This window comes from Archocentrus centrarchus, chromosome 22 (assembly GCF_007364275.1).
Source record: "Archocentrus centrarchus isolate MPI-CPG fArcCen1 chromosome 22, fArcCen1, whole genome shotgun sequence".
Taxonomy (NCBI): domain Eukaryota; kingdom Metazoa; phylum Chordata; class Actinopteri; order Cichliformes; family Cichlidae; genus Archocentrus; species Archocentrus centrarchus.
The window spans coordinates 2,587,000-2,607,832 of record NC_044367.1 but is presented as its reverse complement, the minus strand read 5'-3'; the positions used below and the strand labels follow the sequence as shown (position 1 = coordinate 2,607,832).

The 20,833-nt window shown below is 40.7% G+C and overlaps 1 protein-coding gene across 1 annotated transcript in view; it reads left to right on the top strand.

Moving 5' to 3' along the window:
- The window catches only part of atrn (attractin), a 128,537-nt gene that overhangs the window by 30,363 nt on the left and 77,341 nt on the right, over positions 1-20,833 (top strand). Inside the window, exons 12-20 of the mRNA XM_030718251.1 lie at positions 1,155-1,378; positions 3,607-3,728; positions 7,837-7,975; positions 8,458-8,639; positions 13,792-14,011; positions 14,559-14,747; positions 17,024-17,269; positions 17,845-17,982; positions 20,241-20,334. Coding sequence (XP_030574111.1) covers positions 1,155-1,378; positions 3,607-3,728; positions 7,837-7,975; positions 8,458-8,639; positions 13,792-14,011; positions 14,559-14,747; positions 17,024-17,269; positions 17,845-17,982; positions 20,241-20,334 — 1,554 coding nt within the window. The remainder of the gene's footprint in view (positions 1-1,154; positions 1,379-3,606; positions 3,729-7,836; positions 7,976-8,457; positions 8,640-13,791; positions 14,012-14,558; positions 14,748-17,023; positions 17,270-17,844; positions 17,983-20,240; positions 20,335-20,833) is intronic.

Here is a 20,833-nt window from a genome sequence, read left to right as displayed (position 1 = left end):
GTCCTTATATTACTCATGACTTCAGCTCCTTGGGAGCAATTCAAAGTTTGTTCATGCGTTCATTAAGTGTTCAAGTTCAACACAATCAGAAGTTTAAGATGGGATTTCCAGCAGTCATACTGAGCCTTATTTATTGGGGTTTTCTGACATCAAAAGCAAAATGATACTAAGCATTTTAGAGCAGCTCTGTCCGGGACACAGAGGTCATGAGGTTTAAAAAAAGGCGGGCAGCGTTGTGTGAAACGTGTTGTTCAGTATGTCAGGTTTGACGTTTACTACTGAAGAGAGACACTGATGTACCTGCTACTAACTTCTAACAGTAACTTAAATTGTACAGCAAACTCCACAGGCATCCTTTGCTCTAAACTTAAAAGTAAAGGATATGCATTCGCTGTCAGCCCCCACCTCAAAACCTGGCACAGTCCTCCCTTTGAATTTTCTCTTGCTCCCTCAGTGACTTTCTTTAAATCCTCTTTTTAAAAAAAACAACCAAATTTCGTAATAATCTTGAAAGGACATGAAAAAACTCTTTCATTATCTGTCAGACTTTGTTTCTCCACAATGACTCAAATCTTTTAAATGAGAAAGAAAGAAAGTGGCTAACTGATGTAGTCCCCTGCAAGACTACCACACTCTCCTCCTCCCGATCTATGCGCTCAGCAGGGCGTCCTCAGCAAGCAGTTTGAAGTGTGCCCTCCACGATCCGGGGGGGGGGCACTTTTGATCAGACTTGTGCAAATTACCCATCCGCCCGGCCGGGCAGCCTGTGAATGGGTAATTGGTGGATGAGCCCGAGAGCGTGCATATACTTAGACCCGTGCTCACAGAGAGATCCCAGTAGCTGAACACAGGCCAGTGGAGACGCATGTTCAGAAACGACCTGGAACCGTCATCAAAATGCATTCTAATACACACACAGCAGGGGGTCCTGTCAGGTCCATCTGCACAGGAAGAGAGGGCTTGTTGGGGATTTAGCAGACTTATAAGGTTAGTTGAATCCCAGAGAAGAGGAGGATCACTCAGTGTGCATAAAGGCTTGAAACTGGGTAAAATAGTGGGGATGAAGTCAACTCGTCTTACTTCCTGAATCCCTTTCCTCCTCTCATCTGTTTCTCCTGTAGTCCTCTAAAATCTTTTCTTCTGTTATCTTGCAGTGTGATGTACGTGTTCGGTGGCTTTAACAGTCTACTGCTCAGCGACGTCCTCATCTACACCTCGCCCAGCTGCTTGGCCTTTTCCAGCCTGGCGTCCTGCAGCCAGGCCTGGCCAGGAATCCACTGCGTGTGGAACGCCACCCAGGAGGTCTGCCTGCCTTGGGAAAGCGACGCCATCGGCCCCGAACAGCAACAGCTCCCATCCTCCTGTAACACGAGATCATGTAGGTGACACTGCAAATCGCATTGAAATGCTGCATTGGCTCGGGTTGTGACATGTGAGGCTAATCCAAGATAATTTGGGGTTCTTGATGTTTTTCTTGAGTGTTTGTGCAGAACTCATCTGCATTCACTTCACTGATGTCCGCTGAGATCCGCAGACTGGCAGAAACGGCTTGTTTGTCACGGGCTGCCAACACAGTTTCTCACATCAAAGAGTGGAAATGAGCAAAAAAAAAAAAAAAAAAGTGTCACCTGAGTGTTTTCCTCTGTGTATTTGTGAGTGTGTGTATGTGTGTAAAGTTTTGCAGTGTGAAAAATGTGGCCCTCGTGCATCATCCAGAAACTGTCCAGTCATTTCTGTATATGTGACTGTGGACTATTGCTTCATCAGTGGGTTACTTGATTGCTGCTTTGAAAATGATTTGAATAACAAACAAAGATACCAAAAATATACTAACTGCACTTGAAAACTGCTGCTTTGTTCTGTTTTATGACTGTGAACTATGGTTGTGCAACACTGGTCTCGGGGACTGAGCATGTTTGGAGTGATTGGAAAAAGCTTACATATCAAATCATTTAGCCTTTAATATACAACACTGTAACCTGTACACTAAAATGTAAATAAAAACGGAATAAAATGATTTGCAGATGTCATAAACCCATATTTTACCCACAATAGAAGATTGAAAACAATTCTAATGTTTAAAGTGGGGGAAATGTACCATTTTACAAAGCAGTGGAATTTGATGCCAGCAGCACATCTCTAAAAAGTTGGGACAGAGTCATGCTCAGTCTTCTTTGTTGTATTTGTTGTTTCATGATGTGCCAGTTGTTTTGATTTGGAGAAAGTTCAGCTCAGCGCCCGCACTGTTCTGCTACAAAGCCGTGCTATTGTAATAGCTGCAGTGTGCAATTTAGCATCTTCTTGCTCAAATATGCAGGAGTTTGCCTGAAAAAGGCTTCTGGATGGGAGCAAATGCTGCTCTAATACCTTTCAGCATTGATGGTGCCTTTCCAGATGCACAAGGTGCTAATTCCATAGGCACTGCACACCCATACCATCAGAGATACAAGCTTTTGAACTGAGTGCTGTTAACAAACCGGATGGCCCCTCTCCTCTTCAGTACAGTCTACGTTTTTCAAAAAGAATTTCAAAATTTGAACAGTTTCCCACTTTCCCTCAGTCCATTTTAAATGAGCTTTGGCCCAGAGAAGGCAGCAGCTTTTCTGGATCATGTTCACATATGGCTGCTTCTCTGCATGACAGAGCTTTAACCTGCATTTGTGGATGTCACAGTGAACCGTGTTCACAGACAGTGATTTCTGGAAGTGTTCCTGAGCCCATGCAGTGACTTCGATGACAGAATCACGTCTGTTTTTAATGCAGTGCCATCTGAGGGGCCTGAAGGGCGTTCCAGCTTCTCCGAGTCTTTTAATGATATTGTGTACTGTAGATAATGTTGATGATGATTTTCAAAGTCTTCACAATTTTCTGTCGAGGAACATTATTCTGAAATTTCTAGACACAGTTCACCAGATTGGTGAACCTCCGCCCACCTTCTGAGAAACTACGGGGGATAAAAAGAGCAATCATATTACCGGTACTGACCTGTTGCCAGTTAATTTAACTGGTTGCAAAATGTTCCTCCAGCTGTTTCTTTTTAGTACTACTTACTTTTCCAGCCTTTTTGTTGCCCTGTCCCATCAAACAGGTTAATATTTTTCATCCCCCAGCACTAACCCTTGTGACACCCAAGATTGCCTGCCTCTGTGTGTGCGTGTGTGCGTGCGTGCGTGCTAGGTAATCACGAGGGACAGTTCAGCCTGCTCTCTCTGCTTCCTGTTGAGGGTTGTCTTCCGTTAGTTTGTCATTTGTCACAAAGAGGGAAAAAAAAAAAAAAAAAACCCATCCGCCTTTCCCCTGAACACGGCTGTCTCATTTTCCGGTCTTGCATCTACAGCAGTGCTAGCAGATGGAAACCGCTCCATGGAATATCTTTCAGGCACATTAAATACAAGGGATGTTGTCTGGCAGTCAACACCGGTTACCCTGAAATAAACCACATAGGTTTTGGCTGAGCTGTGGTTAATGGCAGAATCAGAATTACCAGTTTCTTAAGAAGGACATCTTGTCTGACTTGAAAGATTTCTGTCTCCGTTCTTATGAAATTGTGCGTGTGTCATTTTTAGAAGGAAAATAATGTGCACCCTGTTCTTCTAAATTTTGCAGATGGTGATAGTGAGAGATGTGACCAGTATACCGACTGCTACAGCTGCACTGCCAACACCAACGGCTGCCAGTGGTGTTCAGGCCAGTGTGTGTCCCTCGGAAGTAACTGTACCTCTGCATCGGTAAGAGAACTTGCTCTGCTGATGCTAATATTCACTCTAACCCTGCTGAGAAGATTTAGGGACATCCTATCTAACTGCACATTTACATATAGTAGCTGAAAAGGTGCTGCTTAATATTTAAAAACTCTTCTTGTAAGTTGCCGCTATGAGAGGATCCAGAAAGCAGGATATGTCAGATTTTTAGAGAAGGGGGGCCTGCCTGGTTTACTGCCTGCATCCACCTCATTCCTTGGGGAAAAAAAATGTTCCTGAAGCACTTTGTTGGACATTAAACATACAAAGGAATGTTTTTGTCAGGGAACAGTGGTTCCCCTGCGTGCTGCAAAACATTAACATCTGATGTTTACATGCATCTTCACTTCAACACACACTGCCATCTAACATTTTGTTACCATACAAGCTGGAGTGCAATTTTACAACTTATTGTAAGACATGAATAGGTAGTGGTGGTATGATCTGCCAGCAGTGAGAGGCTCTTTGAAGCGCAGAATAATGAATGCTCACACACAATCGTTTTCTGTAGCCAATTCCAGTGCAGCTTCGCTAACTTTGGCAACTTTTTGTTGCTTTGAATAGAATACAAAAAATGTTATTGTACCAAATCTTTATTTCATTTTCTTCCAAGTGTTACTTCATCTTAAATACACGGGGGGGGGATACAGCCTGAGGGACTGTCTCAGTCCATGTCTGAAAAGAAATCAAATGACCCTGCCCCCAAAATCTGAGAGGCTATATTAATGTTAATGACTCTCGAGGCAAATTACTGTATTGAGTCTGTACTGCTATGCAACTCGATTCCAAACAAACCTTTTCTGTGCTTTTCTGTGATGGTCAGTAACACACTACACATCCCGACTGAGAGAAAAACTTGCATTTATTATTATAAATGTATTATAATATCCACTCATTGGTCACTTTATTAGGTATACCTTTATTTTAGTCACCTGTTCAACTGCTGGTTAATGCAGCCAATCTAACGGCAGCAACTCAGTGCGTCTAAGGACGTAAACATGGATGAAATGACCTGCTTAAGTTCAAACCAAGCATTAGAATTTGGGGGGGGGTGACTTTGAATATAGTGTGATTGTTGGTGCTGGATGGGCTCATCTGAGTATTTCAGAAACCACTGATCTCCTGGGATTTTCCTACACAGCCATCTCTAGGGTTTGCAGAGGATTGTCTGAAAAATAAAAATATCCAGTGAGGGTCAGTTCGCTGGGTGCGAATATCTTGTTAATGTCAGAGGTCAGAGGAGAATGGCCAGAGTGCTTCAAGCTGAAAATAAGGCAGTAACTCAAATAACCAGTTGTTACAACCAACCAGTAGCACCCAGTGTGGCACCCACCCACACTGGGTGCTACTCCTGTCAGCGGAGAACAGGAAACTGAGGCTACAGTTTGCACATGATCACCAAAACTGGACAATAGAAGATTGGAAAAACACTGAGTCTTGATTTCTGCTGCCACATTGGGATGGTAGGATCAGACTTTGTTGTAAACAACAATCCTGCTTTGTAGTTTAATGGTTCCGCCCGGTGGTGGTGGTGGTGTAATGGTGTCTGCGATATTTTTTTAGCACACTTTGGGCCCCTTAGTCCCAACCAGGGTTATAATAGTTTTGGATTTTACATTATAGTTTAGTTTTAGTTAGTTTTTACTTTTTTTTCTTTAATTCAGTTAGTTTTAATTAGTTTTCAGAGTGGATTTTCTCGTTTTTATTAGTTTTTATTTTTGGTTTCATGCTTAGTTTTAGTTAGTTTTAGTTAGTTTCAGTATTAGTTTTAGTATTTTCATACCTAATCAGGTGCAAGATTCAAGGCGCAAAAGTGACTATTGTGTAATGAAAACTTGACAAAAGATACAGTTTAAAGAAATATATTCAACAACCAACTGTTCACAAGACATGCTAAATGTGTGTAATATTAAGGACACACATGAACATCAACAGGGAGAAACAAAGAAAAACATGAACTCCCAAACTCAATAAATTCTACAATAAACTCCACAATAAAGTTCAGCATCAGTGCAGTAGATTAACAACAGCTACATGTGGTGTTTGACAAAAACAAACTCTTTGAAGGAGTCAAAGCTCAAATCCATCTGCATCCTGATGTTCTCACCACCTGAAGCTGCTTCTGTTTTGGAGCTAGCTTGGTTAGATGCTGCTAATTAAACCTGCAGGGTCTTTGCGGCCTCTGTACACAACCTACGGAACTTGCCGACCTCATGTCCACATTTATGCTTGTGTAGCTGGATTGTGAGTGTTAATTACCTTGTGGTCGTGTGCAGGTGTTTGTACTCAAAGAACCTCCATACGGGACTCTGCCTCTTTCTCGGCAGACCGCAGCCATTACTTTGCAGACCAGCGCGGCGAGCGCACGCACATGCGCACTCACACACACAGTTGTCCTGTGGCGCTCCCAGCTTAAACTCGGAGAGCGGAAACAATGATTTCATATCAATCCACAAGGCTTAAAAAAAAAAAAAAAAACAAGTAAATGAAAGTCAGCTTATCGATAATTTCAGTTAGTTTTAGTTAGTTTTGTAAACTCACAATTCAGTTTTAATTAGTTATCGTTTTTTCCTTTTAATTATAGTTTTTATTTATTTCAGTTAACGACAATGTTTTTTCAATTTCAGTTTTCGTTATTTCGTTCGTTTTCGTTAACTATAATAACCCTGGTCCCAACTGAGCATCATGTAAATACCACAGCCTTCCTGATGGACTGACATCTTTGTGGCTGACCATGTCCATCCTTCTATGACCACGGCGTGCTCATCTTCTGATTGGTGCACCCAGCGAATTAGCACACCATACCACAAAGCTAAAATCATCCCAAACTGGTTTCTTGGAACATGACAATGTGTTCAGTGTACTCAGATGGTCTCCACAGTCACTGAATCTCAAGCCAGTGGAGCACCTGTGGGATGTGGTGTGATGCTGTCATGTCACCATGAACCAAAATTCCTGAGAAATGTTTCCAGCATCTTGTTCGCGCTGTGCCACGAAGAATTAAGGGCGTTCAGTTCTGAAGACACAAGCGAGTCCAGCTCAGTACTAGCAGGGTGTGCCTAATAATAAAGTGTAATTATGTGTGAGAAAATGTGTTTGCTCATAAATGGTAAATATTTGCAGAATATTTTTCCATCTTCATCAATAGTGATGCAGGTTTGTACTGCAGTGGTATTTTAGTTTGAGTTGGATTTCCAAGTAAAAATAGTCCAGCGTTTCATAAGTACTAACAGACTTCATATTATTTTATAATTACCGCTGTGTATTTATTCATAATAACTGTGAATATTAATATTTTCTTCATTTATTTATGCAGGCATGCATGGTAATGGTGGATATTAAATATTGAGGAATGTAAAACAGTCTGCCGTGAGTCTGTATTTATAACATAATACAATGTGTGCGCAGTGCAGATAAGACATTTGGGAAGATGTAAGTTCATTTAAAAGTTTGACATGTGTGTAGGTGGATTACTGTCTGTAAGTGATCTAACTGTAACCAAATGAAAGTTATAAAAAAAACCAAATAAGATAAATTTCTTGTTTATTTTGAGAAGGGACTCAGATCTTCTGTGCTTGTAATTAGGCTCTTATAAAATAATCAGCCTTGTCTACTAAATATTTTGCATATTAATTATGCATAATTCAGTGCTGTGTGTTAGGACTAATGAAACATGCTCGTGTTTGCTGAATCTGGTTTGTCTGTTTGTAATCAGATTACTCCTTTGTTAGCTGCTGGTAGACGCGCACAGTTTAAATCTCTTTCAGCGCTCTTATCTGCACTTGCCTTTAAAAATATTTGAGATACGTGTCTCAGTATCTCTGACTTCAGTTATTTAATAATCTGATATTTAAATTAAAATAGATTTTTTTTTTTTCCCCCAGCATAAACAATGTATAAATCTTTTTGAAAACCTCTATCTGCTCCTCATATATATCTGTTCCCCTTTATTCTGCATGACTAATGAAAAATGTTTGATTTATTTATTATTTTGTTTCAAGTGAATGAGTATCATTTATGCAACATGAAATTTAATTATTTGGCACCTAAGCGTCCGAAGTGTTGATGCCTGTTGTTTTGTGCCTTCCTTTCTCAGGGGGCCACAGCCGAGTATGAAAATTGCCCCAAGGACAACCCGTCATATGTGTGCAACAAGAAAACAAGCTGCAAGAGCTGCGCTGTGGACCAAAACTGTCAGTGGGATTCTCGCAACCAAGAGTGCATCTCGTTACCAGGTAACAATGATGGTTGGAAGAAATGAAGCCATTTAATTTGGAAAACAAATTACAACCGCACACGCAGGCAGAAGAAAAAAGAAAAATCATACTTAGATTCTGACACCCTCGGGTACCAGGCCAATAACAGAGGTTAAATGGTCAAATATTGATATACAGCTAACCAGGATGCCACTGTAAAACTCATTATTATTATTAGACATTTTCAGAAGGCAAACCCCTCCTAAAGTATGTTTCTTTAATGTTTTTGTTTATGATTTCCCACATTACCTCTGAAATCTGTTCAAAATAAGTCACATGCTACAAAATTGTGGAATCCCTGCTTTTGGAAACTGACAGAAGTGGCGATAATTTAAAAAAAAAACAACAAAATAAACCAATCTATTAATGGACTCCAGTCTTCTCGGTGGATACAGTCAGCTTACATATTAGCCTACCAACCTATTGTGTCAAGTGTATCAACATTTAACACTGTGCTGCAGAGAACGTGTGTGGCGAAAGCTGGCACCTGGTGGGCAACTCATGTCTGAAATTCATCACGACGAAGGACTCGTACGATAACGCCAAGCTGACCTGCAGGAACCACAATGCCGTCCTGGCCTCTCTGACCACACAAAAGAAGGTGGACTTTGTCCTGAAGGAGCTGCAGATAATGAGCGTGGTGGTAAGGAGGGGGGGGGGGCGTTTAACCAGGATATTAATTATCAGATTAGAGAAAATTCTCCTTGGGGAAATTGGGTCATCAGAGCAGCAGAGAAAAAGATACTGATAAGACTTGAGATGCGATTCATCTTCTTTGGCGTACTGTTTTATTGAAGTAAGTGCATGTAGACACGAGACGAATAACTCACACTGGTTCAAGAAAGACCACATCTAAAGTCCACTATCAAAAAACAAACTTATTTCTCATGTTTTCTCTGTTTATGAGCATAAACTGAGTCTTGTGCACCTCGTTTAGTTTTTGCACTTGGGTGTGTTTGTGGTAGCCTTTGAAATCTTTTTTGTTCTTAATCTGAATGAGCTCTGGTTGGATTCTTTTTGTGTGTGATTTTTGGACCAGTAAGCGTGAAACAAATCTCCCATTAACGGATCTCTTCCTCAGAGCTCAGACATCTTTTACTCGCTCCATTAGAGCACATACACAGAAATCTATCCCGACAATTGATTAACCATCGCGAACGGCTGTCGTCATTCTGTTCACGTATCTGCAGATATGGATGGAAGATGGACAGATACAGTGTTGGGAATCACGTAGCATTCCCAGGTCCAAATTCAGTTTTAAAGTAGGAGTTTTATAGGTTTGTAAGATTTTGTAGTCTGGTGAACATACACAGACCATCTTTTTTTTTTTTTTTTGCATGTTTGTCACTTTAAATCACTTAAGTAGAAGAATTATTTTGCAGACTTTTCTTTTCTTTTTTTTTTTTTTTTTTTTTTAACAACTTAATTTTTTTTTAACAGAGCAGTTACACAGCCCAGCGTCAGCAATAATTAACATAAGTGTTGACAGTGTAGAGTCTTTCACAAATTACAAATCTTAGCATAACATTTTACAGTTTCATGTGGGTTCAGGATCATCATACAATCCTAAAAAGAAACAGGGGGAAAAAAAGGAAGGAAGGAAACAAGAGGGATCCAGTTTGGATGGCAGAGTTAGGCTCCATAAACCAAAACCCCATCTTATTGGACCTTTACATGAATAAGGCTTCTGCTGGACACCACCGTAGGCTAAAAATAGATTTTTGAAGTCTTAATAAATATGTTATCTTTTCCATTTGGTACAGTTCCCTTACTTTTTGAACGCAGGCGTTGTAGGAGGATGTTCTAATTGCATCCACCTAATTGTAATGCGTTTCAGGGCTGCTGTGAAAAGAACATTTAAAAGATATGATTTAGCTCGTCCTTGCACACCAGCAGGTACAATACCAAGTGTGACTGTTACATCCTTTGGTATGACCTCCTGAAAGATCTGGTTTAGAGCCTCATACACCTCATCTCAAAAGTTTTGTAGTTTAGGGCACGACCAAAAAAAAAGTGTGTATAATTGGGCACTGCTGAGCCGCAGTTTCTCCAACACAAACTTGGTGTATTAGGATCTATCTTAGAAACTGAATCTGGGGTCCTGAAATATCTACTAATCGTTTTCTATTTATATTCCCGCCATGTATTTGAGTTTGTAGCCCAATATGCCTCAGTCCAAAGTCCAAACCTCCCATATTTCATCAGAAATAATTTTGGCCGTCTCTGCCTCCCATCTTTGTGTTGTCCGAACGGGCCTGTTAAAATTAATTGAAAGAAACACCTTGTATAACTTTATCAATTTCTTATCCCATTCACCTTTTTGGAATTGAATTAGGATATTCTCTATTGGTGTGGGATTTAATACTCTTTCCCAGTCTCTATGTGTAGTCAGAAAAGAGCACAACTGCAAATATCTAAAGAAATCACTTTTCTGGAGATGAAAGTACCTACATAACTCTTCAAATGACGTAAGGTTGTTCCTGTTGATTAGCTGATGTAGAAATGCAAGCCCCTGATTGGCCCATTTTGTAAAACCTTTGTCTAAGGAATTAGGAGTGAAGGATTTAATATGTCCAATACTTGTTAATATTGATAAAGCTCTTGGCAACTTAAATGCAACTCGTACTTTGTTCCAAATGTTTAATGGGATTCTAGTCCACATTAGCAGTTCCTTTATTGGTATATCTCAAAATGGCAATACCTGTAATGGTTCAGAGCACATTGTTTGTTCAATATTCAACCATCTTGTATGAGAATCCCCTTGGATCCATGAAATTAAAGGCTTTAGTTGTGCTGCCCAGAAACAGTATTTAAAATGGAAAGATTAAGCCCCCCTTCTGCCTTACTTCTCTGTAGTGTTTTATATTTTATGCGCGGGGCGCTTGCTCTGCCATATGAATTTTGATATTATTTTATCCACATCATTGAACATGGATTTTGGTATTCCAGTTGGCAACATCTGGGACAAATACAATAATCTCGGGCGAAGATTCATGCGAATGGTTTCAGTGCGACCGAGGAAGGACAGAGGCAACGCCGTCCACCGCTCTAAATCCTTCTTAATTATATCCAGCGTTTTACTGTAGTTGGCATGAAACAAATCATTTAATCAAAGAGGGATATTGATACCTAAATATTTAATGCCCTCTCTAGGTCATCTAAAACTGCCTTGGTGTTTTACCCCCAATGGGATATTCCTGTACATTCATTGCCTCTCTCTTATCAGCATTTATTTTATAGCCAGAAAAATACCCATAAACAGAAATCATTCCCTTCAGGCATGGAATTGATGTTGTGGGTTCGGTCAAATACATTAGAGCATCATCTGCATATAGTGATATTTTATGTTCTTATGTGCCAATCAAAATCCTCTTAATTTCATCATTGTTCCTGATGATTTGGGCCACTGGCTCATTGCTAATTGCAAACAAAAGGGGTGACAGAGGACATCCCTGTCTACAGCCGCACTCCAGCTTAAGCCTTGCCGATCTGAAGCCATTGACTCTGACAGCCGCTTGTGGGGATGATTATAGTGTGTGTATGCAATCTACAAATTTGGGCCCAAATTTAAACCTCTTTAACGTCTGAATAAGGTATTTCCATGACACGCGATCAAATGCCTTTTGGGCTGTAATATCCTTTGTAATATCCGTCGTAGCTTTGTTTTCTTTTTGATGATATAATATTTAACAGACGATGCAAATTGTTTCCATAATGCCTCTCGGCAAAAAACACTGTTTGATCTGGATGTATGATTTGAGTTGTTATGACATTTAATCGACTAGTCAGAATGCGTACATCCCCATTAAGCATAGATAATGGTCTATAGCAGGGGTTTTCAAAGTATTAAAGGGTGAGCCCCCCTCCAAGGAGCACAATGCCTGCTGCGCCCCCCCCCCAATAATCAACCCACACACAAACAAATGCCACTACAAAACACCTTCTAATTGCTTTTATTTTAGAACCATCTTATATTTTAAAATTACACTTTATCTGAATGAAATTTAACGCATGAACATTTTAAAACATTTAATCCCATTTTAATTATTTTATCAGGGCTTTTGTATGGCAAATACGCCCTTTTTTCATTTTTCTAATGATAAGAACAACCCCAAACTCATTTTTCAACCGTTTTCTCAAACAAACGTTACATCTGAGATTCTGAGTTTAATGTTTGAGATACCAACAGTGTTTTCACATCTTATTTGTCCATTCTTTCTCTCACATCAGTAGACAGCAAGCAGATAGCTTCTTTTCCCGGTTTATTTTTTCCCTCGCACCGCGCCTCCCCTAAAGTGCTCTGGCGCCCCCTAGGGGAGGCGCGCCTCACACTTTGAAAACCGCCGGTCTATAGGAACCACAATCAGTAGGGTCCGTACCTTCTTGGAGTGGTGGCCTAGGGGAGAAGAAGAGGGTTCGTCACTGAGAGGACCCTGGTTCAAATACTCGGGCTGGCATCACTGTGGGTCCCTGAGCAAGCCCACCCCCCCAGGTTGCTCCCCGGGCGCCCTTTGGCTGCCCCCTGCTCCATGCTGTGCTGTGTGTACTACATACTCCATGTGTGTGATGGGTTAAATGCAGAGAATGAATTTCACTGCATGTAAATGTATGTGACAAATAAAGCTCTTTCTTCTTTATGTAATGCAACTAGTGTTGCATCAGACCAGGATTGTGCCATTGTTTTAGTTTCTAGAGTAATCTAGAGTAATATGCTTCTTTTTTTGCAGAGATTCTATAGTTTGATCCTCTCCAGTAAGGAGATTATCAAATTTTTCTCATTTTGAAAACTTTACACTGTTGGGCTTTGAAATGGAAGACATAAATGAACATTTAGCCATTAAGAAATCAGTTAATTAATTAAAAAAAAAAAAAAGACCAGAGGAAGATTCATAGACAATTGAACAAGTATTTTGTATCATCGACAGGTGCAGAAAAGTCCCTACAAAAAAAGTTATATAGCTCTTTGTAATTTCTGATTGCATACAGATGCAAATACTGCCTCCTCTCACTCAGGCCACCCATGCAAAAAAGTGATCCTGCAAAGTGCCTTGCAGCCACCACACGGCAAATCTAATGCTGAAGCTAAATAAGACAAAAGGAGTTTAAATCACAAAGTCAGTCTGGAATTAAAGAAGTGTCTTTCATCCATTCTAATGAAATCGTGTAGATTTCCCCTGCTGGTCTAAATTTGTTCTGGTGGTTGGTTTTCGGTAATCTTTGTGCTTAAGGGTAGAGAATAATGGAAGCTTAACTGCTCTGGAATAACATTGGTTTTCAATGATACAGGCACAGAGATTTAGAAATGGGCTTCACAAGTCTTCCTCCATTGTTTAGGAGTTCCAACTATTTCCAGACAGGTTTATTTAATCTGAGAAATGTCCATTTGTTTTAAATCTCATAGGTACAGTTCTTCTTCTCATGCCTGTGAGAGACGGAGGACTTTTTGTTTATTACTGTTGCAATATTAAAGCCATTGATTAGAGATGAGTTGGATAACAGACCTTTTCAAGTCAAGTGAGGTAGAGCTGCGTTTATTGCTGCTCTGTGCAGCACAATGAAAAACTGCTCTGACGTTTTCTTGTTGTTGTTGTTGTTGCTTATAACCAAGGCAGAGGAGTAGTAGGTGGTTTTGTTGTTGTTGTCAAAATTTTGTTTTTGAAATTGATTTTCTTACACTTATGCTGAAGATTAGATCAGTTTAACAGGCACTTAAGTTTGACATGATTTGGAGAAAAATCTGATACGTGATCAGAGGAAAGAACACTGTGTAAAATCTTTTGACTTGCTGTTTACAGTACAAGGCCTCTGTGACACCGTGGGTAGGGCTCAGGAAAATCAACGTATCCTACTGGTGCTGGGAGGACATGTCGCCTTTCACCAACACGACTCTGCAATGGCTGCCGGGCGAGCCGAGTGACGCCGGGTTTTGCGGCTACCTGGCCGAGCCGGCGGCCACTGGACTGAAAGCTCAAACCTGTATAAGCCCAGTGAACGGCAGCCTGTGTGAACGACCAGGTGAACTGACTTTGTATATTCCAAAGTGCTGTCTTTCTGGAAAGTATATTAATGGACTTTTATTTATGCTGAACAGAAATAAATGGCTGCATGCTGCATGTAATGTCATGTCTAAGAACTAGGGGGGGGGGGGGGGGGGGGGGGGGGGTGCTTTTGTCCTTGTTGTATGAGTTTTACAAAATAAAAGCAGGTTGTCATGCCTGATGCTCATTTTGCTGCCTGATGAGGCTGTCATTAGGCTGATACTGGATACACAAAAAGGCAGATGGAGACCTAAATGGATTTGCAAATAGATATGAGGTTCATTATACTACTTGCTACAGCAGTGACACCTTCTAAAATTCATTTGTTAGATTCTGACCGTTTAACCTGGGCCACGATGTATATGAAAATGAATTTTGTAACCTTTCTGTTGATCAACAGACTTTTTGAGTCAGTTAGCCCCAAACAGATTTATAGCTCCTGCTTTATCATCCCATAGAGTTCAGCAGGGGACTTTAAAGTCCCGCAGAGGCATCCATACTAATCTGTGTATTGTGTTTCACAGCCAACCACAGTGCTAAGCAGTGCCGGACGCCCTGTGCCATGAGAACCACCTGCAGCGAATGCACCAGCAGCAGCAGCTCAGAGTGCATGTGGTGCAGCAACATGAAGCAGTGCGTTGACTCCAATGCCTATGTGGCCTCCTTCCCCTTTGGCCAGTGTATGGAGTGGTACACCATGAACACTTGTCCACGTAAGAGATTTTTTCTTTTCTCCTTAGCTTACATGTACAGTTTTAATAAGACCGTTTTTGTAATTCTTTTTTTTGCATGCATACTATAAAATTGTGACTCCCAAATAGTTTTTCATAACACTAAAAAGCAAAATAAATTCTTAACAGTGTGCAGTGTATTGACTTAAAGATTTCTATCATTGTTCTTCCTCCATACCTGTTCTTAAGGAGTTTGGGGAAGCAGTAAAGTAGAGGGAGGGGGTTTCCCCCCCCTTTGGCCCGAGGGTTATCTTGTGACCGAGCAATCAAGATATGAAGTCAACTTACCACATTCAAATGATTTTGAGGATTCATATCACACAGCCAGTTTTAAAACCTTTTAGTCAGTTAATGTAGTCTTTCACAATTTTAATTCTTAATCTCTCCTTGGTAATACTTTATTTAATAGAGTTGTTTCTTAGAATGAAATATGCAATGGATTTAATTTCAGGGGGAATAAAAGAGGCTTAGTTAATTGCTCCACTTAATGACTAATTTATGTTTTAGTCAGTGCACTGCATGTTGCTGAACATGGAAAAATAGTGAAATTTCAGGGGCGATCTAGGGGTTAGTGAGCACACCAGGTTTAAGCCATAACTGACTGTTTGCTCCATATCATTGTCTAAGGTTTCCCATGTTTCCTGTTTCTTTTGACTGACTCTATCAAAGTCATAAAATGGCTAACAATAAAAATCAAAATTTGTTATTGTACAGATGAGTTAGTATTTTCATGAATGTATATGTTACTAGTGTTGAAATGGAGTGTAAGACTTTCCTTATTTCCTGATATTGATCGCTACTGGAGGAACGTTGCTCTAAAAATATGGAGCAATAAAACGTAGCTTTGCCCTCTTCGTTGCTATTGCACTTCGTAAATGTGTTGGATTCTTTTTTGGAGTCTGTGGTGCCTTTTCATCAGCTGTGTGTGAGACCGATCTCTGCACACCCCAGTATATGAACGTTTGTGCAGCCCTCACATCGGCACCTCTCATTTAAAACCCCATCGATCGCATGTAAAATGTTTACTTTTAAGAGTTCGCCAGCCTTTCTGTGGATTACTCCCCTACTTACTTTGAACAAATTGCAGCTGCTGCCATAGAAAAACACTTTACAAGAGGAGTCTCTGCCTGACACTTGAAACTGTAGCAGCGTTCCATTTAAACCCCTGAAGCTGAAACGGCTACATGTATAACTACCACCCCTTCAGTCACGATTCATTAGTTGCAATTTAAGAAATGAGGAAAATAAAAGCATAAGTGAAGCCTGTGCATATAGTCCTCTATCTGCAGTTAATATACTCAATCAGTCAAGCATATGTTGCTGTGGAGATCTTCATCAGACTTTAAAAAAGACGAGTTAAATAACCGCGGTCTGTGGAATCGAGGATCTTTGGAATGTTTTTTTTTTTAAATCTCCATTTATCTGAAAAAATAAAATTGTAGCCTTCCACTGAACGAGGCGGGGGGTCGATAATCTGGTTTGATCATTTGAAAACTGGTACTTTTTGGATTTTATCTTTGCAGCACAGAATGATTTTTCTTTTCTTTAAGGTGGTGACTTTAACAGGTGAACCAAGGACTTAAAGCCACGGGCAGGGAAACTCCTTTCATTTGCGAGAGGGAAATTAAATGCAAATACTTCTGAAGAACATGTTCATGGGCCTTGAAAAGATGTTTTGGTTGTTATTAATCTAAAGTTTTGGGAAGTCTGATCTTTTTGTGGTTGTGACACTTGTGACATCATTACTCAACTAGATTACATTTTAGCTGCTTACCTGACATATAGACTCCTTTGCTTTCTAGTTAATTTAGGGAGAAAAGGAGGATTTATTTCTTCCACACAAACCAAAGTTGAAAGGAACGCATACTTAGTTTTTATAAAGAAACAGTTTGACATTTTTGACATAATCCCATTCTTGCTGGGATTTAGATGCAAAGATCAATCCAGCTGTTCACTTTGAAGCTAAAAAAGCAAAGAAGCTAGCTTTGATTTAAAGAATGAACGCAGGTTAAACCCGCTGGCATGGCCCTGCCAAAGGTCATGAGTTAACATGATGTAACCTGTAACGTGTGAGGAGCTGATATTGTAGCCGTTTCCCTCTGATTCCAGTGTCGTAGCTTTATGTTAAGCTAACTTAATCCCATTCTGGCCCTTGAACCTCTCTTAATACAGAACAATGAGAGTTATGCCTAAGAAAGATAGGATATTTTATATATATATATTTTAACTACCTGGTGCTGTGTTTTTTTTTGATGCAGCGGAAAACTGCTCTGGGTACAGAACGTGTGGACAGTGTCTGGACCAGCCAGGCTGCGGTTGGTGCACTGACCCCAGTAACACGGGCAAAGGTCAGTGCATTGAAGGTTCCTACCGCGGGCCCTTCCAGACCTCTGTCCCGGCCCCTTCCACCCTTCCCGGCCTGCCCGCCAATCCTCAGCCGGCCCTCAACGCCAGCATGTGCCCAAGCGAATCCAAGTACAACTGGTCCTTCATTCACTGCCCAGGTAGGAGCGACTCATCTCATTTTGAATATAAGACATTAGTTGTTATGAAATGTGTTTTTAAATGCTATTCCTGCAAATGAATTTTCCAGAATTTACACATTGAGATCACTTTCCTGCTTTTGGTGGATACTAAATGGATTGTGTAATGTTTTCTCTAGTATTTTAAATCGTAACAAAAACCTGAGTTAGAATTTTAAGGTGAGATTTAGACATTTATCAGACAGTAGGTGTCCAAAGAAAACATGTTTATGTTGCATTTTGGGGAAATATAGTTTTGTATCGTCCTGGCATTTGGAAGGAATACTCAGTTTAATAAATATAGTGATCTTCTTGTATAAAATTATTGAGATGCTGCTATGAAGAGACCAGTGGCCGCTCTGACCTCTCTTATGAGGCACTCAAGCACTGAACAACAAACAGCTCTGGATGTTTATAGAGCCCCGATTTTACATAAATTTCTCTACTCGGAATAATCTGCAAATTCTTTCATGTTCTTACTGCTTATCATAAACTTTTTCCCCCTCTCCTCGGGGTGTGATCTTTATGCAGTATGTGCTTTGTTTACTCTTTGGCAGCTTGTCAGTGTAATGGTCACAGCCAGTGTGTCAACGAGAGCATCTGTGAGAAGTGCGAGGACCTGACAACCGGCCGACACTGCGAGAGCTGCATCTCCGGCTTCTACGGAGATCCGACCAACGGGGGCAGCTGCCAGCGTAAGTATCCGTGAGCCATTCAGTCCAGCACTAAATCAGCCAGTCAGTATTTCAGCATGCAGCTTCATTTAACGTGTCAGTATTTTACTGTTCATTTTTATGTCAGCCATTTTCCTGATTCCTCGCTGCACCGTAAAGCCTTCCCTGGGATATTAAAGATTTACTCCTTTACAGTTAATGCTGACAGTCAGTCAGTCGGACAGCAAATCAATTGTCTATTCCTTCGACAGGTTAATTTAGCTTACCAGTATATTACAGCCGCAGTGCATGTTGTGTGATTCTTAGTTTTTCTGCCTCCCTCTGGTACAAACATGTATTTGTTAAGTTCTGTGTCAGTGACAGTCAGTCAATAACCTGCCCTCTCTCCTGTCCTGTCAGTGTGCCCCTCACGGGCATTAAAGGCACGCTTTATTTCACAGCTAATTGGTTTGACTCAAGAGGCATTATGTGGACAAGTAAAACTTGCACAATCGATGCCTCAAAACGGAGATTATTATCAAATAATCAAGATGACACATGTACCTAAATGATGATGAATCATAAGATGGCTCTTTGCTTCCAGCTGTCCCCCACTGCTAGGAGATTTTTAAAATATATTTCACAGCTGTTTCTACCAAGGGGGCTGAGTCATTTTAAGAATGATAAATGATGATAAATTAATGCAAAGGATGTTACACATTAATGTTTGTGCAGGCGTGTTAAAATGGCTCCTCAAAATCACTAAGTCTAACAGACATTTCTCATATGTTCATATCCAAAACGATTTTCTCTCGGGACATGGAAAGTTGCTCTTTATCCTGGAGAGTGCTGTGTTGATGCGATTGCCTGAAACAGGCAAGATTGCCATAACTGTTGTTTACGCCAGTGCAGTGAACAGCATGAGGAGGATCAGGCCTTTTTTTTCTTTTTTGGAGTCTCTAGGTGCAGTTGTGATGAGGATCGGCTCGTGGGGGATCCTTTAGATTTCAAAGCCTGTATTCAAGGTGCTTTGTACAGGCCACCCCATCCCCAACCTGATGACACTGGGGGGTGGGGGGGGTGGGGGGGTATTGTTGCATGGCCTCGAGTTGGGAATTATTAGCCGTGGGTTAACTTAAGCAGTCCTTTTGTTTTTTGTGGCACATTGACAGGTGAAATAATCACACCTGCTTTGAATGTTAGATGATGCTGTCCTTGCTTAATGTGTGATAGATCATTATTAAGATCTGGGCACAATTTGGTAATTAGATGGCTACCAATTAGCGATCGTGTGGCGACCAGTGTTGAGAAGGGTACTAGAGTTTAGATTCGTTATAGACTGTCCAGCAAAAAAAAAAAAAAAACTCCTAGATTTACCTAAGCAAATCTTGAATGATCATTTCCACACACACAATATACAAAGAAGTCAAAGTATTGGGACTAAATAGCTGTGTAGCCTTAAGGAAACCACTTATCTGTGAGGCTAATTAGTTGGAAAAGGGCTTCAGTTTGCTAGGGATCATGAACATTAGACTCTAGAGCAACGGAAAAGATCATGTGTGCTGAGTCCACATGACCAGAATTGCCCTGTTCCCCTGTAATTGGTGCATCAGGGTAAGAAGACAGGCAGATGAAGTGATGCACCCGTCATGCCTCGCGTGTTCTGTACAAGCCTGTGGGGGCAGGGTTATCATCTGAGGTCGCTTCAGTTGGTCAGGTTAGGTTCAGCGACCTTTGGTGCCCCAAAAAAATGAGGTCAGCTGACTACATGGATGTACTGAATGATCAGGTTTTTCCTTCATTTGATATTTTTTTTTTCCCCTTTCACGACACCATGGGCATATTCCAAGATTCATCAGACTGAAACTGTGAAAGATTGGTCACATATGGATTATCCAGCACAGAGTGCAGACATTAACCCCACTGAGAATGAGAAGATTTCATGCAGCAGTCTGACTCTCCCATCATCAATACGAGATCTTGGTGAAAAAGTGATGTGACTCTGGAAGAAAAACAACTGTCCAGACGTGCAGTCAGGATGGGGATGCAGAGCTTCACTATTATCAAACAGGGCATAACAGCTTAAAGGCCATCATAAGGTCCTCTAGGTTATGGATGCTCGGACTCAAGTCTGGCCCCAGCTTAGAACGTAGCTTAAGGACAGACAAACGAAGTCACATTTAAATGACTTAATCTATCATTACATTGTCGGCATACTGCGTATACATACTGCACTGTAGAAGGCTGGTGTGTTTGATAGCTGCTGTGATAAGAAAACAAATTATTTCCTTTTCTTTCAGCCTGCAAGTGTAACGGCCACGCAAGCATGTGCAACCCTAACAATGGCAAGTGCTTCTGTACCACCAAAGGCATCAAAGGAGACAGATGCCACCTGTGAGTTTCACATTTCATGATGCTCACCTGTCACTGGGTCCTCTTCTGCACTGCCATTTTTTTCTCCTTCACTGGTGTTGTGTGTACAGTTTTAGGGAAGCCGTCACTATAATGTCTTAGACCCCCTATAATTCAGATTGCTTGTGGTGGTACCTTAGTCTTTATTTTTTGTCCCACAGATTATATGTTGCAAACATTCAGAGAATTTGACAGCAGAGTGGAACTAATTGGTCTCTAGAAGACCGTCTAATAGCCCTTTTCAACTTTTCTAGGAGCCCATTTTTTCAGAAGTCTGGAACTTGTGTTTTGAACAAAGAAGCTTAACTTCAGGATAGTACTTTGTGATAATAAAGGCTCATCAGGCACTTGGGTGATCAGAGACACTAACTGGTTAAGCACAGGCATCGAGGCTTCTGCAGTGAGAGTAGAAAGCTGAATTTCTTTGAATTATGTAGTCAACTTCTCACAAAATTACCAAAGTAAATGTATTTATTCTTTA